Source organism: Ascidiella aspersa, chromosome 9, assembly GCF_963924565.1.
Source record: "Ascidiella aspersa chromosome 9, kaAscAspe10.2, whole genome shotgun sequence".
In the NCBI taxonomy this organism is placed as follows: Eukaryota; Metazoa; Chordata; class Ascidiacea; order Phlebobranchia; family Ascidiidae; genus Ascidiella; species Ascidiella aspersa.
The window spans coordinates 19343306-19361665 of NC_139455.1; the positions used below are offsets into that span (position 1 = coordinate 19343306).

Here is an 18360-nt window from a genome sequence, read left to right on the forward strand (position 1 = left end):
GTAAGCCCATGGGTTTGTAGCTATAAAGTATAGTTTTACGAGTTTCGATAACGGAGCAATTTGAAGTGTTGTAAACAAGTCATTTTAAAATGACTCAAGTCCAAGTCAAGTGTTTTCGATTAAATAACAAGTCCAAGTCATCAGTTGCGCAAGTAAAGTCAAAATCCAGTCATAATTAGAGCAAGTCAATTTTAAGTCATGTCCTTGTCAAAAAAATTAAACGTTAAACTATTCGAATTCTTAAACTCGTACGATTATAAACAATAACTGAACTAAAAAATAGAAAAAAGGGAACATATAGCAAGCAATTTGTATTTTTGGGGCAAAAATTTTGACAAATAGCTCAATTTTATAAAAAAAAATACTTAAGGAAAGTCAAGTCAAGTGAAGTCATTTCAAAGCATTGACTTAAGTCAAGTCATTACAACACTGGCAATTTGTTTACTACAACAAAGTGCCTTATACCACAGTTTGGACTACAAACTCAACTTAAAACAGTTAAGCAACGTTTGTTTTATAAGACACACGCGAAAGAGAGTCAACGTAGCTGGACTGATTTGCCCTGTCTATCACATTTTATAAATTTAATTGTGTTGTTTTCTTTCTAAATGCGTTACAACTTGCGACAACCCTGTTAAATAAAAACCTGCTTAAAAAAAAAATAGTCTACTAAAAAAATAGCCGGACGTTGCGTTAAATGTGTACTTCTCGATAAACGCTATAGCATTAACCCTTGACCAACGAATCATACAAATGGAAGAAAGCAGTGAGAAACAGTTTAAAAGGATGACGCGAAAACAACAGGTAACAATACACAAGACATAAATTATAAAAACTCTAACTGTATCTATAACGTAAAATAAAAAGAGTGATTGCACTAAAAACTTACACAGCATTTCGAAACGCGTGATTTCGAATCATGCACATACGACGTTTTCCATCATACAACAGTTGGTCGCGTCTATTCATACCCAATAAATAAAAATTAAAATGTGACACAAAATTAAAACGCTTCTGCTCTAAAATTGAAATAAACTTTTATTTTACTGATCAATAAATACGAGGAATTGCAGTTCACCTAATAAGTTCTATTTTACTAAATGCAAACATTTACACTCATTTGTGTTCTCTGGTTGATTTTGTAACATAAGCTAAAACCTCGCAACAAAGATCAGTAAAATTTGTTACAAGCGATGCTTGAAACACAGAATGCACTTCGAAAATACATTACTTCATTACATATTTACCGAGCTTAGCTAAACAATGGCATCACCGGCCTAAAGTTAAAACAATCTATTTTTTGAATAAATAAGAGTTGAAACAATAACGATCGCGTTAAAAGTGCCGAAAATAATGACTTTATAAACAAACTTGTGCATTCAATACGAAAGAAACAATTTTGTCAATACGAAGTTGTGTCATAAAATAGGTAAGCTATGGTTGAGACACAATAAAGGAAACTTTAAAACACACTAAAAAAAAATTTGGCGCCAGTTGGATAAAAGAAGAAGAAAAATATATTTTTAAATATTGCTTTCATAAAAGGATTGCTTCATAATACCAAGAATATATTAATTTTTATCTCGATGCATTCAACAGTGGAATGCTGCATGGTACAGCAGTAATACCATAACGTAAAATACTTTTCAGTATAAAAATAAAACTCGACATTTATAACGCATTAACGACTAACGTTCTTGCCTAGTTTAACAAGGTTATAAATATGTAAAATTTAAACAAACGAACTTGGCGAATTTATGTTTGGCGAATAGATCAGGATAAATTTGATAATTTTCTTAACGCATTAAACGTGGCGATGATTTGCATATTTTTACAGTTGGATATTCGTCCTACTATTCAAAAACAAAAACGTTTGTTTAAAAAAAATCAGTATATGCTTGAGTAAATAATTTCGTCGAACTAAAGGCTGACGTACAACAAAAATAATATTTCACAACATTTAGGATTGGTCGTTGGATGTAGATTGTACACGTGTAAATGCTACATGGTAAAGTTTGCATACGCGTTAAAATTTCACAAAAAAAAATCGCGCCGAATAATGTATCGGGCAGCCGAGTCCTTACATCCGTATAATGGGATATTCAAGTAAACAGTGGTTCTTTATTTTTTGCTTTAAAATTTAGTTTTAATTATTAGTAAAATAGTTGGCATCAATGAAAACGCAACCTACAGTAACCCTCGACACGTTTTTTTTTTGTCAAATTGCCCAAAAAACGGAAAACTACGAACAAACGAAACAGAATAGGTAAAAAAGTTCGAACCAGCGATAAAAGAACCATCAGTATTAAGAACGCAGCTAGCCAGCCAAAACCCATTTTTCGTACACAAATCCAGCGAAACTTTAATCTACGCAGAAAAACAAAAATGGTCGACCTACAAATGAAACCCTCCCAAAAACGTCACCTTGGTCCGCTACCTTGAGGCGGCAATCCAATTCGCAACTAGGTATGTCCAATAGTTGCTATTTTAGGCATAAATACGGGCGAACGACTCGGTACCAAATTACGTTATTCATACGTTTAAATAAGTAAATTAAACTAATTTAAATGTCGAAAAGTTATTTCTTCAATGCTTTACCGTAATGGATACCAATATGCTTGGGTACACTATACGCGGATCTTAAACGTAGATTGATAATAAATTGCAAAATTATTTCCTTCAGGTTATAATACCAGCATCTGCTATTTAAGATTAACTTGGTTGCTAACATACTATTTTCTAATAAATTAAACTTTTAAGCAGAAATCGCTGCGCTGAATCGCAAAAAAAACAATGGCTTCGATGCCAATAAAAATTTTCTGATACCACTCTAGCATCGGAGAATGACCTATACTATCACTTAACATCGGTTATCGACCGCGATCAGATATTATCGTAAATTCCTATTCGCAACCCCATACCTACAACACCGCCACTACCTCTACCAGCACCTCTACGCCAACTTTCGGGCATCGAAAAAACAGTAAAAACAACCAAAAAGGGTATTAGAGAACGTGCTTGATGTTCTTGCGACGGTAAAATACGGTCCGGCGCCACTTGTAAGCCCAGAAGAGCAGCAAAGAACCGACGATCGAGATACACCACATCATGACGCACAGGTTCACGTCCAGTTGGCTGAAGCCGAGCTGCAGACGGAAGCTGGCCGCGACGGAACCGACTTCCCGGCGCCCCAGGGCGTTGGAACCGAGCCCCCGGGGGTGAAAGGACATGACGTCATCATCGGTTTCGTGCGTCTTCGCGTTTTCGAGACGCTTCTCCCAGACGCTGGACTTGGCTTTGGAGCCTCCCTTTTTGTTCTTGCTCGATTTCGTGCCGCTGCGGCTTTCGTGCTGTAACAAAGCGGAGTTTTTAGTTTCTTTTTTAAGAGGTTTTTTAAACTCGCGTATAGCTTTGACACTGGTATGGGATGTTGTGTTTAAAGATCGATCGATATCACTTTTTTGGCCCCTTACCGATACAGGATTTTTTTACAATTTGGTCTTCTGATACCCGATATCGATTTTTTTTTTATATACCTGGAAAATGTTCAAAACTTGTATTAACTGAAAATAAAATCTAAATAACGTTTTAGTTTATATAGCTTTATTAATTATTAAATTATTATTCTGCATATTAACTTGGCGTGTGATGCTAAAACCCATTTTTTTATTAAAAAAATGGGTAAATTGTTTGTTGTATAGGAAAAATCATATCATATTTTCGTGCTAAAATATCTGTCGAAGTATTGGCCTACATTTACTGATACCGATATATCGGTAGAAGCCAAGTATCGGCCGATATTATCGGTAAACCGCTATGTCGGCTATCTCTAGTTGTGCTGTCAGCAGGGTTGTAAACGAGTAATTTTGAAATGAATTAAGCACCAGTCGAGTATTTTGTAAAATAATTTTAGTCCAAGTCAATTGTTTTTGAACAAATATAAATAAGTCCATATTAGAGCAGGCCAATTCCAAGTCAAGTTCTTATGATACAAATTAAAGGTCGAACTGTTAAAATTGGAAAACTCTTTCGATTATGAACAATTACTCAACGAAAAAACAACAAAAACGCAACATATTGCAAGCAAATTGTTTTATGTTGAAAAATTGAGATTAAGTAACCAAATTATATAAATGCTACATGAAAACACTTCATTTTAACCCAAGTCATTTGTGAAAAAGACTAAAGTCAAGCAATTTTGCCCAAAAGACTTAAGTCAAGTCATTTGCCCCAAATACTTAAGTCAAGTCATTTGCCCCAAACACTTAAGTCAAGTCATTTGCCCCAAATACTTAAGTCAAGTCATTTGCCCCAAAGACTTAAGTCAAGTCATTTTGCCCAAAAGACTTAAGTCAATTCAAGTCAGTCATTTAAAAAAACAGTGACTTGAGTCAAGTGATTGACTTTTTGTTTTAGTAGATATTTGCAGGAAAACTACGTTAGTCATTCTTGAGTTGATTGTTCAATTGGTGATTATGAGCTACAACTTTTTTTGTTTCGTGGGATAAATTAAACAGCAAGTGTACCAACACTACTTTGGTTCTAGCACGATAACGTTTTGAAAGATTAATTATATAGTCCTAAATCTAGTTGAATTTTTTAATTATTCTAGAGCTTCCTACACCTTGGGGACGTTAACCCAGTGTCACATATAATTCTGCATGGGCTTCAAATTCACCGATACATTTTCGGGTTTTGGCAACCATAAGAATGTTGGCCTTACTAAACTTGGATAGGCCACACAATGCGTTATAAAATTTCATAGCCTGAACGTTGTTCCATATACCATTACAAAAAGGTTGTAATACACAACAAATATTGCCTATAAGAAATTAAATCTACTTAAATGTCGCCTATCGGTAAAATAAATATAATTAACAAAAAAATGATGTAGGTTATTTTGTGGTTATTTGCCTACAAAGTATACTATACATACATATACTTCTATATACAGTATATATAATTTTACCATGTAAATAAATACATGTGTAATTATATACACAATGTACTCTCAAAACGTAAGTTGTTTCATACTCCCAAAGCAAGGTCAGATGGCTAGTCGAACTCCTTCGTACAGAAAATCCTTCAATAAGATATGTTTGCCCATTATAACAAACATGACGTCGTGTTAAAAATGCTCATTGTTGCATACAACAAACCATTAAGAAACTACTAAAACAACTACAGTCTACCTCTACTCTGGCACCAAATTTTAGGCACTACCCCCACCACAAACTAAGCTCGTTTCGTGCTACCTCATCGGGAACACTTTCAGGCGGTGGAAGAATAACGACTTCAACGTCCTCCACATCACCATTAAGAGCAACGCAATCGTAATCCACAGTGGAGGTGGCGTCGGTTCGATCCAGGGTTGCTATGTAACCTTCGTTAACAACAGTGTGCTGTGAGTCCTTGTTGACAGGAGGCTTGGAGGGAGCGTTAACGAATGTGTGCTCTTCCTTGAAGGTGGAGCGGAAGATAAATGGCTGCTGGTAGGAGTCGACGTCGATCGGAACATCTTCTTCCTGGGATCCGGGATCATCTTCCGCAAGAGGAGGATCTTCTTTAGCTAAAAAGTTCGCATCAGTATGCAGCGCCTTAAAGGCAATCTGATCTTCTTTTTCTTTAGAGAACAGATAAGGAGTCGGCATTGGATGTGGATAAATTAAAGCGGCTAAGTCCTCAGCAACCTCCATGAGAGGATTGGAATCCGAATCACTAAGAGCGGGATTAGCGCCAACACCTATTTTAAGTTTATCGTTCTCTTCATTAGCGCGATGCAGAAAGGGCGGAGGGAGAACAGGTTCAGCTAAGGTGGAGTCAGCATTCGAAAGAGGAAGACCGGCTTCGGGGTCAGAAGGAGGTTTTGGGATCTGGAGAAGATAGGAACTGTCCGGTATGGTGGAGATCGAGAAAGTTTCAAGTTTTTTCAATTCGGTGTGATCGAGGTTTTCTTGATATTTTGATCGTATATCTGTCGATTCGATTTTTGACATCGAAGTTTGGTTGAGTGTATTGGTTTGACTTGACTCCAAGTTTCTAGTTTCGTTAACGTGTGGAACATCAGGGGACTTGTTTCCCTTCTTTGCAGCATTCAAAATTCCTGTTAAAATTATGGATTTCTCTTCGGGAAGATTAGTTGAACTGATGTCTTGCGCGGGTTGTTCTTCGGCAATAGAAGAAATAGGAAGATTTTGCGATTCGTCCACGTTTTGAGTCGGGTTTTCGACAAAAGTGTCGACGAAAGAATCTTGTGCTGCTGATTGACCGTTCGACTGTTGGCAACATTTTGGTTAAGAAACGAATTTTTCAGTTTTTACTATTACAGAAAAGTTAGAATCTCTTTTTCACCATAACAGCTGCGAAACTAACTGAAGTATGCATCGCAATCAGGATAGATAAATTAATTATAGTCAATTAGGTAAACTTCAAAATCGGTTTAAAAATCCTTTAAAAATCAAATGACCAGAGCGTGTCATGTTTTGGACTGCTTAAAAATGGTCCATTTATTACAAGAGTTAATGTTCACTTTAATGGACAGGACTTGAAAAAAATTCGTGTTTTTAAAATGACGTACTATGTTAGATAAAGCTGAAACACTTTTGAAATAAGGAATCTCTCGCAGTCATAAATAAAAATAAAAATAATCTTGCTTTCGTATAAGATGATCTTAAGACTGTTTTTAAAAACAGGTATAAAACAATCATTTCTTGAAATTTTAAAGAAATATATATTTCGCCTTATTAAATAGGCATCATCAGTTTCTGTACAAAAAGCAAACATGTATAAAATGCCAATAATAGTATAGTTAAAACTTTTTGTACAGAAACTGATGATGCCTATTAACAAAGCGAAATACATATTTCTGTAAAATTTTAAGAAATGATTATGTAAGATGTGCTTAAAACAAAAAATAAAAAAAATAAAAAAAAGGTGCCAATGCTTACCACGTTATCGTTCAGCTCCGCAGTGGTGATGTTGAGATAGTCGAAGCTGATGTTTTCCCTGGAGTAGCGAGCCACCAGGAACTTGCCCACCTCCGACTCTTCCCATGATCCCTGACTCTTCTTGCAACTTCCGCACAGGTCCGAGGAGGGAAACTGCAGTTTGGGGAATTCCGGGTCCTCCGTCGAAGAATTGCTGTGAAGTCTGCGGAAAAAATCGAGAAAAATATTTTTTTTTACATGGATGAACAAAACGAAGGACATACTTAATTTAACGAAACGTAACGCGGCAACCAATTAAGATATTCGATCAGTTTAAAGTTGAGAATACAGGGGGTTTCGGGGTAAGTTTGACACTAATGTGGGGTTGTGGGGTAACAACCGTGTGAATACCCAAATACAAGAGGATCTGTTTTGGAATAATCTAGCTTTATTTTAACAATAAAAGAGTGAATAACACAAGCAAGAGTGAATAACACAAGTAACCTTGTTAGACAGCTTAAACTAAATTGTGTCAAAAATACAAAGTTTGTGACAATGCTACTAAAAAGTGGCAATCAATTAAGATATCCGATCAGTTTCAAGTTGAGATGCGCCTATACCTCTCATTAACGCTGTTATGAACTCTCCACAGCCAGAGTACGGCGTCGTATGGTTTCCCGTTGTCCTTGTAGGGAAGCTGCTTAATCTCCTTCTGGAAGTTGATGCGGCAATCGCGGCAACCGAAGAAGTTGGTGATATATGCTGCCATCGCGCTCGGAATAAGGCTCTTATCTTTGAAAGGGATTTAAGATTGAAATCGGGTGGGGGTGTATTGATCTTTAGTTTAAAAAAGCAAAAACGAAATATACTTGCGAGACATAAATCGAGCTGTAAATTTGCAAAGCTGTTTCGCAGAAGGTTTTGGCTAAGTGTTCATTAAATAATACTATTTTATTTCAACGTAAAATATGATTATTTTTTACGAAATCGGATTGTAATCCAATCAAACGATCAGACGATTAGCTTGGCCATGTTCCAAATAACGACGTCAAATTAGGCCGAAATAGTAAGGCAGAATCAGTTAAATCACTTAAACCGTGCAAAATTCCCCTATAAAATAAATTTCATATAAATATTCATAAGTATAAAAAAAGAAGCAATTTTCAGTTTAAAAACCACAAAAATGCCTTATATTTTAAATTTTACTTGTTTGGTCAAAGTATTAACGCCAGTTGGTTATCGGAACAGACGGCCGTATTAGCCTGACATATCGGGTAACGGTACCGTTATATACAAAGTATGGGACAACAACTTTGACAAGGGTCCATCGGGTTCGGCTCGAAAGCTACTCCAACCTCGTGAGACTGTTTTCAAATCAAAACACGCGAATGTGACGTCATACAGATAAATGTGCGGTGAATAGAGAATAGGGTTTTGCTTTCTTATTCGAGTAATAAGCGCCATTTCTAAAGTGTTTATTACATTTTAAGCCAATGGCGCCGAAATTACTCAATAGTTACCCTGAGTAAACGACCATAAATTCGACACAAGTCACATTGCAAACATTACTGGCTCAGACCGATACCTTGGACGTCGGCGTTGTACGCTGCCACGCTCATCGTATGGAACAAGGTCCAGAGCGAACAGGGATATCTACGCAGACTTGGCTTGCTCGGCTGGCATCCAACCCACAGTCTGTTGGTTGGTGGAAGGTGGCTGCCAATCTAGGCGGAGAAAAAACGACAAGCGACAGTTAGGTTTAAAATAGGAGTAGGGCGATAGGGACAACGATTAAATATGCTGTTTCAACGTTTTTAAGCAATGGTGGCCTTATTAATAAACAGCGTTTTTTTTTAACAAAATATGAAGTTAGCCTTTTTAAACTTACGTTAGTTTAAAATTTAACCACAATTTATTTAAATTTGCATCCAAAACATTCTCGGTAATATACTATTAATAATTTTTAGTTAAGCTCTACAAGGAAAGTATGCCTATAGTTTGTGAATAATGGTAGTATTTTTTGGCATTCCGAAAAGTGGAGTAAAACTCCACATATATGTTTGAAGTACATTTCTATTTTCTAAGCCGATGCAATAGAATATTTACAAAAACAGCGGCAATCTTTTTTCGTATCCCCACATATTAAAACTAAACACAGCTCTGAACCAACCTTTTCGTCCTTAACTTTGCGAAGCCATTTTCGATAAGATACACTTTGTTGGGGCTGCAACCATTCGTTGAGCTCGGCCATAAAGCGAATGGTGGCGGGTCTGCCTGGCATGTGATCGCCCAACTGAAATTCAATTCATTTCATCAGGTTCTTAGGGTCAACTGACTCGTTAACATTTTATGTTTTTTGTGGATTCTTCGCAATACTGTTTTCGCTATTGGAGCGACAAAAAATCAAAATAAATAAACAGTTGTCTAATATTTTATCACAAAAGCGCATGAACAATAATTGCGGGTTTAAAAATACATTTTACAACAAGACCAAATCGTACGTAGTGAACTTATTCAAAGTGCTGTTTGACTTTTCTATGCAATTAAACTCAAATTAAGTTAAAACGTTAATTACGTACAGTTATGTTGCAACAGGGCATAATTTTCACCTCGGTTTATTTTGATTTTTTGTCTTTATTTAACTATATTGTAACCGCATTTTTATATTTACATCCTTTTTGTTGGACACGTAAAACAATTGAAAAAAACCTTTGCAAACGCAGCAATGAAGGTTTTGAGTCCCTGGAGTTTTCGTCCCTCTAAAACTTTAGCGGTGGTGACTTCCATCGTCAAAGCGTAGTTAATGGCAGATTCGATGTCAGCTAAATACACCTGGTCTCTGGCAAAAGCATTAAAACTGTTTATTATTGTGGTATAAAATAATTGAAAGGAAAAAAGGAAAAAAATTCACGAACCAAAACACACTAAAATCAAGATAAAATCGGAGATAGTAAAAACAAATTTTATTAGAAAAAATAAAATCAGTTTGTAACCAGCTATAAACATTGTAAGATCTTCAACCAACAATGCTAAATCTAAAGGTAAAAAATACTGTTGACGATTTTAATGACAAAATTTTACACAAAAATGCAAAAAATGTCGCCCTAAATGTTATTCACAAGAAGCCCTAAATGTTATTCACATTTAACAGCTTGAGAATTATAGAAATGTCACTGATGCTTTTACAGTTAATTATCTTATCAATCTCCATAAGCCAAAGATTCCTAAGCTAAGGGGTCGCGCAACATGCTTTAGGGGCAGCGAGACGTACATCAAATTTAAACATAGTCTTGCATTTTATTTTTTCTGACACCCTTTCTGCAAATATCAAAACCAACAAAACGCAATGTCTAAGTGGATACATGTTACATCAACAAATACGTGCAGAAGCGGGTAACGAGAAATGTTCTTGGTAATAGTCAACTTTACAGAGTTGCGAAAAGTTCAAATCTGTTAAAACGCACCTGATCCGTTAGAAATTAGTGTATTTTTCATCCAATGGCAGAAAAGTCTAGACTTTTAGACCTTGAGGTCCTGGCAATGCACTACGTTGGACCTTTAGGTAAACTCCCGGCGTAGATAAATTGAAAATATTCGCTGAATATTCACAAAAGATTACATAAAGTGTGAGATGGCATTAATAACACTTGACCCACCCCAACCCAAACGCTAACCCGAATCCTTTGGATGCACTAATTGTCGTAGACCTTTTCGCTTAGAAATGCACTAATTTCTAACGGATCGGGTGTAAAACGGGTCTCTGAATTTTGGAAAAACCTATAGCTTTAAAGCAAGCGATACACTTACTTTCTAACGGTCTTGAAATCAACGGTAACGTGCTGAAGGTTGTTGTAGGAGTCGGACAAGTTGCGGGAAAATGGTGAATCTTCGAGCTTCGCAATTGGCTCGCCCACTCCTTCCAACTTGGTCAGTTGGTAAGTGTAGAAGTAGCGAGTCTTCAACTTTCTGCGAAATAAGGCGAATCGGAAATTGTTGTAAAATATATTTTTCTAAAATTCATGACTTAAGTTGGCTAAATAATAAATTCAAAGACTATTGTTTTTTCAAAGACTTTTCGTTAGGTAAATCAATTCAAAGACTGTGCATGCTCTGTTATAGAAAATTGAAACAAAATGAAAACAATTTTAGGAAATTCCAATTCTTAATAATAAGCGGTGAGTTGAGGGTCACTGATGGTGGACACGAAGAATAAATGGTTTAGAGTGATTGGTTTAAATTTTAAAAATGAAATTTATTCTTGTTAGCCCCTGGAAGACTTGACATGTGAAATCTTTTTTTTGTTAGGAAATTAATAACAAAAAATAACAGGATACTCACACATCGACGTCGGTTAAGGTGCCGTTGCGATGAATGACGAGCACGTGTGGCAGTTGCGTGAGGTCGACGCGCATCTTAGTGGCGATTCGCTCGCCGTCTTTCCCGTCGACGTTAACCCTTCTGACGACCAGGTTCGTGCAAGACGACGTGTCCAGAATCACCTGTGGATAGATGAGACGTTAAACATTTGATTGGCGTAACGTTGGCTGTTTTTGTTTCAGGTTCAAAGGAGATCAATCGCTACAAAGGTAAAGAACCGATCTCCCAAGAAAAAGGCGGTAATGATTTTTGAAACGGTTGCCAACTCGGAACATAAATACAATCGTTTTGAGATTCAGCGTTTGTTAAGAGAGCTATTCAAGCAGAGTGGTGTAAGAAATTACAATTTGTAAATTTAACAAATCCAGTCAGCAGCGTTTTTTTTTAATAATTCATAATTGTGTGGTCCACTAGTCTATAACATATGAAAGTGGGCAAAAAAGTAGAGCTTATAATATTATATCAATACACAGCCACAGAGCCAGATCTTAAAAAATATATTTGCCAAACACAAACTTTTAATAAACCCAAGATTATCAAAATATAAAAATGGTCTACAATGTTATGCATTATGCATGACAAATGAAAGCCCTCTGTTATGCCATTTGAACATTTTTTCCTTAAATTTTTGTGATGGATTATAATAATTACACAATATTTTTTTCGTAAAGACCAGCAAAAGTGTTCTAACAGGTTTCGCATCAGCAAAGTAATAAATGCTATGTGAGTTAGCGGTATGCTCTGCATTATTACTCTTGGCAATAAAGTGTGGTATATATTGAAAATGTTCCATCTGTGAAGTAAATAAAGCCAAAGGGTGGCAGAAAGCCCACTTAAGTAGTCCATGGTGCTGACTGAAAGACTAAAATGAGGACAAGTGCTTGTCAATTTCTGGTCTACAACATCTAAATTACCTCCTTTCCTAAGTAGGACTTTTCTTCTTCAAAAACGACAGCTGTGTATAGCACAGCATGCTGGTCGGCAGTAGGGAAAAGCAGCTTCATGACTTCCTCGAAGCTAAACAAACAAACGAAAAATGTTACAAAGGACACCATATTGTAACATGGTAAACTGGGGTTTTAAAACAGTGCGTTATATAAAATACATTGAGGTACATGTCAATGATTTTAATCAATAACCTAAAGTAAAAAAAAACTTTACATATATATACTTTTTTAAGTATTCATTGTCTTGACTAACAGTTGACCCTTATGATAACGTAGGCGATTGGCAAATTGTTTGTATAAAAATTCAAGTTTTGTTCAGTGGAGCTTTTCTTTTATAAAATTAAAAATAGTACAATTCAGGCCTAAAAACAGTGGGTTTGTCTTTAAAGTAGTCTAAATTAAATTCATCTTTTTTTCAAAATACCCCAAAATTTATTAAAATCGTTTGTGGAATGTATCACTTCATCACCAAGAAAAAACAACTGATCAGATATTTGACCAATGCATAGTTTACATCTGTTTTTAACAGGGCATTACTTATGCTTACTGAAATTGTTGCTGCCTTGTAACTTTAATGTGAAGTGTGTTTCAAAAAAACAATTTTTAGAATTTATGATGACAAACAAATTTTTGATTGTTATTTATAACCAGTGTGGTGATCCTACCCTGAAGGTCTGAGAATAGGCTTTGGTGAATTGTGATTCCACTTGACTTCATCAATGTGATTTGTAACGTAGTCTACCATTCCATTTCGCATTTCCTTTATCTCTTGTTCACCTTAAAAAATGCAACTTTATTAACCTTGAGAATTATAAATGGGTGACGAACATGTACAATATACAGCGATACGAAATAATAATAAAATGCAAGTCAGTAATGACAAATGTCATGTGACTGTGACATGAAGTACTTATGAAGTATTTTTCCAAATACAAAAATAAATATTATTTAGCAATATTGAAATATAAAACAGGATTTAAGTATGAATAAATATAGGAAACTTTTATGTCAATCGAATATATTTCCAAACTTTATATTACACAAAATCATTAAAATTGAAAAAAACAAAAAACAATCTGGATGTAGACAAATTTATGTTTTGCAGTGTGAGTTGGGTTTTATACCTAAATGAAAATGTATTTTATACCTTGATATGTCTCTCCCGAAGAATTGGATAGCGCTGAATAAAACTGTTTAAAAATATTTTGTTTAAAACTTTATAAATAAATAGAAACAAAAGACTAACAAAACAACAGTGGTCGGTCATGTAAGTAGTTTAACAATATAAATTGAAAAAATGAAGTAAATATACTGTATAGAAATATATATTTAAGCTTATGTGAATATATTAAAGAAATCCATATTAAAGGAATGGTTAAAACATTAAGAATATATTACTATTGAACAATAAACAAAATGATTCGCATGCAGAGGCAATAAATACAGATGTAAAATTAAATGAGAAACACACAATACAAAACAAATGTAAAAACATATAATGTATGCAAATATGCAACAAATGTAAAAGTTGCAAGACATATCCACATTCGCAAAATACATTGTATTTCTGCGCAACTACCCACAACCCGTAAAATGCACCATAAGTGACTAATTTACCCGAAAATCTGGGTAGTCAAAGACCCAAAGTGGATCTCTGTGGCAAGTTATAAAGTTTTCATCACCGCTTGGTGCCATTTCACCACAATTGATGGAGCCCATTCGGAATAACCAACTCCAACCTTGGAATTAACATTGGTTTACTCATACAATTAAAATTATAAATAATTACACCTAGAAAGATTTATTTTTTTGATTTTATTGAAATTAAAAACCAATGTGATTTTCTTTAAAGTTAGTAAAGGCCCTACCAATTAAATAAAATTACAATAATACTTGTCTATATCGAAATAGCAACCCCCATTTTTACATTTGATAGACACAAACTAATGCCTAATTTAAATTTAAAAAAAGTTAAAATTAAATGCAAAGATTTCCTGTTTTTGATATTATTTCACCTCAGATTAGTAAAACAAATTCAAGTATTTTTTTTTAGAGTACAAAAAAGAAAATCAAGATTTTTAAACCACACAAAACAACTGAAATGTTTAATTAAAAGAAGTTTAAACAATTAAAAAGTAACAAAACAAAGATAAAAAGTGTAAAAACGTTATAGAAATGCAGGCAAGCTTAATTAGCAAAAACATGCTGACAAGCAATTAATGAAAATGCATGCTTTAGTTACCCTTAGGGTTGGATAGTCAAGTATTGACATGCTTCTGCATGTTCGACTGTTCTCTCTACTTGGACAGTTGATAGCGCCAATGTTTACTAACAAATGCCACTCTACAAAAATAGTTGAGCAGTCAAAATATGTTTTTATACTTATGGGCCTTTAAAAGCGCCTAAAAAGTTTTACATAATTATATCAATATATACATATATATATATATATATATATATATATATTATATACAGATATACTTCAGAAGCTAAGAATACGAAGTTATAAAAAATAGGATGTTTAGTGTTTACACAGAAGTGTGACATATAAGAATTGGTAATACAGGGTTGGGCTTAAGCACTCGCCCGCTCACCAATGCATGTGCAAATCGCTCCTGGCGAGTGGCTTTGGCGATAAATTTAATTAGTTTGTGTAAGAAAACTTGTGTTAAGCACCACTACTAAGCGAAATATTACTTAGCGCCAGTTATTTCCTTAAACACCAAGACGCAAATACATTCAACACTACACAAATAATAAGGTTAATCGAAGTCACGTTCGAAGCTCGTAATAAAGACTCTTTGTCCCGTTTTAAACAAAAATACGTCATCTTGTGTCGCCTACTTGTGTAACTACAGCTGAGAATTAACAATTAGTCTACGTAAGCATGTGTTGCGATCTTTTAAGTTAATAGCGGTCAACCAAGACAAAGCTTAAAAAATAATATTTTTTTATGGGATAAAAATATTTTTTATGGGAATTATGTTAAGATACAAACCGAACCATTGCGGACACCCTTGGGAAATTGAAATGACCCACTATAGGGCGTCGCAGCATAGAACCTCTGGTGCTTATAGCGCGAGCATTTTTAGAAAAATGGCGTTATTTTTTAACTAAAGATTTTAACAAATATTTCGCTAAAAAAAACATTGTTTTAAGCGAAAACTGCTTCATTGGAAATAAACGATCAGACTTTTATAAAAACTAACCGTAAGACAGGTTAAGGTTTTTTTTTTGGGGGGGGGGGGGGGGGAGTAATCGCAAGGGTCAGCCAAGTCGAAGTGCAATGGCAAGGCCTCGCCTTGGGCCAACCTTTTATTTCGTCCTGGCGAGTGCTGATTGATAGCCGCTCGCCAGGCTGGCGAGTGTAAATTTTTGCTTAGGAACAACCCTGTAGTAGGACTGATATCACCCACGGCAAGATTTATAGCCATCAAGAAAATTTGATCACTTCTCACCTGCTACATCTTTTGCAAGCGCTTTGAAAACCGGGGCAAACTCCTGGCAATGGCCACACCAGGAAGAGTAATATTCAATAAACCAAATTGTTGGACTGCAAGTAACAACAAATAATACATATAATAATTTTATGCATATCAGATCAAGTTGAACTTTACTGTTATAGATATATACAAAAATATATTTTTTTTTATAAATAGGTTCATGTTATATGATGCCATCCAATATTAAACAGTAACTAAACAATAGGGATGGCCGATACTTAATAGTTTATTCCGATACCGATGACTGATATTTAAGACAGAAAGTATCCTGATCGGATCCGATACCTAATCATGCTCAAATAAGCAAATTAGATCAAATTAAAACAATAGTAAGTAATTTTTTTAGTGGCTTTGGTGTTAAGAAGTGTAATCCAGTTTGGCATCAGGTATAGTCTCCGATCTGATATTATGGGATAAACTTACTAAATAATGTTGTATTTTAATGTTTTTATTGTTATTTGATGATTTATAAACTTTTTGCATGGTACCAGTCATCAAAAATTCACACTTTTTTTAAACAAAACTCATATGCACTCTGACAACGCCACTTCCTGCAATATAAAATTAGTTTATTACCCAACAAACAAGATATTGGATACCTGTTGGCCAGAGTTGGTAAAAGGTTATCTCCATTGAAAACAGTCACATTGTCATTGCTATTGTAGAGGCCCTTTTCCACCTTTTCCTCAGCAAAAGTAAATGTTAATAAGCACCCTAATGTTACATATAATATCCAAACCCTAAAGTGCTTCATTTGGCCAATCTAGTTATCACAAAAAATGTCATTGTGCCATTTAAAAAGGGGAAACTTAATTACAGTTTAAACAATGTAAATGCAAAAATTCAGTACAACGAAAACCAAATGTGATATGGATTAATTATGCTTTGGGGACTCCAATGTAATGCATGTTAATTCACAATAACATTAATGCTGCAGACCAAATACAACAAACATATATAAAGAAAGACAAGCCAGAAATTATTGTTTCATTAAGTCTTTCAGCTTGCAAAGTTGAAAAGAAAAGTAGGATCACTTCAATATTCCAATTTTTTAACTTCTTCTTCGAGTTCACCAATTAAATTGTCCCGTGACATCTGATACATGGTGTATCCATAAACTGACGCAATAACTCCGACTATTCCAAGGCCTAAGAGACCGTTACGACTCCTGTGGCTTTTTCGGAATTGTGTCAATTGAACTCTGTTGTAGCTGTCTATCATATGTCGCTGTTTATAAGTCAGGTTGTCGTTGGTCAAGTCGACCCTTCTCATTCTTGGGTGTTCCTTGTCAATGCTTGGAATTTGCGGCGCCGACATTTTTCAGTGAGTCTTGTTCTGCCAGATTTAGGGTTATGACTTGTTCAATAAATCTGAAAATGGTCAAGTTATGTATTATCCAATCTGCAGGTGCACACCAAGATTATTTATAAAGAAGTTTGTGTGCATACCAGAATTGGTAAATTGTACACTTAAACTGAAAAAAAGCTAAATTGTAGAAGGATTTCCAAACCAAGGTGTGCAAAAAATCTTAATTGCACACCTGAACACCTCAAAATGTGGCTCTGCACACTCTAGATTTCAGCGTGAAGTGCCATGAAATGCAGACTGGTGTATTATTATGTAAAACAACTAAATCTAGCAAAACCATAACTACTACAGGCACTGGCCTGTTAGCATTAACTTATTACAAATTGTAGTGTTTGTGACAATCTTTGTAGTCATTTAGAGTTAGACACGTTATTAGAAATTAATCACATAAAATAGATGAAATGACAACTTTCGCAACATTAGACACAAAAATCAGAAAGATATATTGCATAGAACACTCAGGGTCTAGATCAGTGGTTCCCAAACTTTTTGGCCTTACGGCACACTAAAAATATCTTAAATATTTCGCGGCACACTTTTAACAGAACAACAATACAGTCATTTTAAAATCACCCCTAACACACGACAAACTATGAAACATGTATCAATATTATTCGTTTACAATCGGGGCGCTGGTCTAGAATCCTACCACAACGAAACACCATTTGGGTTAGGGTTAGCGTTTGGGTTAAGGTGGGTCAAGTATTATTGTTAAACAAAGAATATAATAATACTTGACCCACCCACACCCGAACGCTAACCCGCACCCTAACTCAAATTTTGTGCGTTGATTTTAGAACTGTGGTAGGATTCTAGACCAGCGCCACAATCGGTAATGCGTATTTAAGTCTAAAATTCTTGCGTGTATACCTATTGGTAATACAAATACTCTTTCTAAAATTACAAAAAGTTTCGCGGCACACTTGGCAATCTCTCGGGGCACACAGTTTGGGAATCACTGGTCTAGATTCTAGAACAGGTAATAACGCTTTTAGAATCCTACCACATTTTTATTCCGGGGGTTTATACTGCTAACAATATTTGGGTTAGGGTGAGAGTTAGCGTTTTGGTTCGGGTGGGCCAAGTATTATTATTATATTTATTCTTCTATATTTATGCCTTTCCTCGTAATTTCAACTTTGACAACTCGTTTTGTTACTGTTAAAATAAATGTGGAAAGATTTTAGACCAGCGCCAATGACACCAACCCAATAATTTATTCAGTTGTGCCAACAATTT

The 18360-nt window shown here is 35.1% G+C and overlaps 1 protein-coding gene across 2 annotated transcripts; it reads right to left on the reverse strand.

Moving 5' to 3' along the window:
• Positions 1-2212: 2212 nt before the first annotated feature.
• Positions 2213-16782, reverse strand: LOC146133457 (sulfhydryl oxidase 1-like). 2 transcript variants are annotated; one of them, XM_083396567.1, is made up of 15 exons: positions 16353-16782; positions 15709-15803; positions 14493-14593; positions 13398-13440; positions 12916-13027; positions 12218-12320; positions 11265-11425; positions 10734-10892; positions 9636-9765; positions 9097-9219; positions 8512-8650; positions 7547-7718; positions 6951-7149; positions 3493-3500; positions 2213-3321 (listed from the first exon to the last, which is right to left on the reverse strand). In XM_083396567.1, exons 1-15 carry the CDS (start codon positions 16505-16507, stop codon positions 3006-3008), a joined length of 2016 nt encoding a protein of 671 aa, XP_083252693.1. In that variant the 5' UTR covers positions 16508-16782; the 3' UTR covers positions 2213-3005. The 2 variants fall into 2 exon arrangements, with proteins under 2 accessions (XP_083252693.1, XP_083252692.1); XM_083396566.1 differs by lacking the exon at positions 3493-3500 and having other exon boundaries at positions 2213-3350; positions 6948-7149.
• Between the last annotated feature and the right edge of the window lie 1578 nt (positions 16783-18360).

Bases quoted from the DNA above. Each gene is read 5' to 3' on its own strand.
- LOC146133457 (XM_083396566.1), bottom strand. From the start codon at position 16,507: ATGAAGCACTTTAGGGTTTGGATATTATATGTAACATTAGGGTGCTTA. The intron at 15,804-16,352 runs GTATCCAATATC...TGTTACTTGCAG, and splicing joins TTACCAACTCTGGCCAACAG to TCCAACAATTTGGTTTATTG. The intron at 9,220-9,635 runs GTTTTTTTCAAT...ATTGAATTTCAG, and splicing joins TCATTGCTGCGTTTGCAAAG to TTGGGCGATCACATGCCAGG.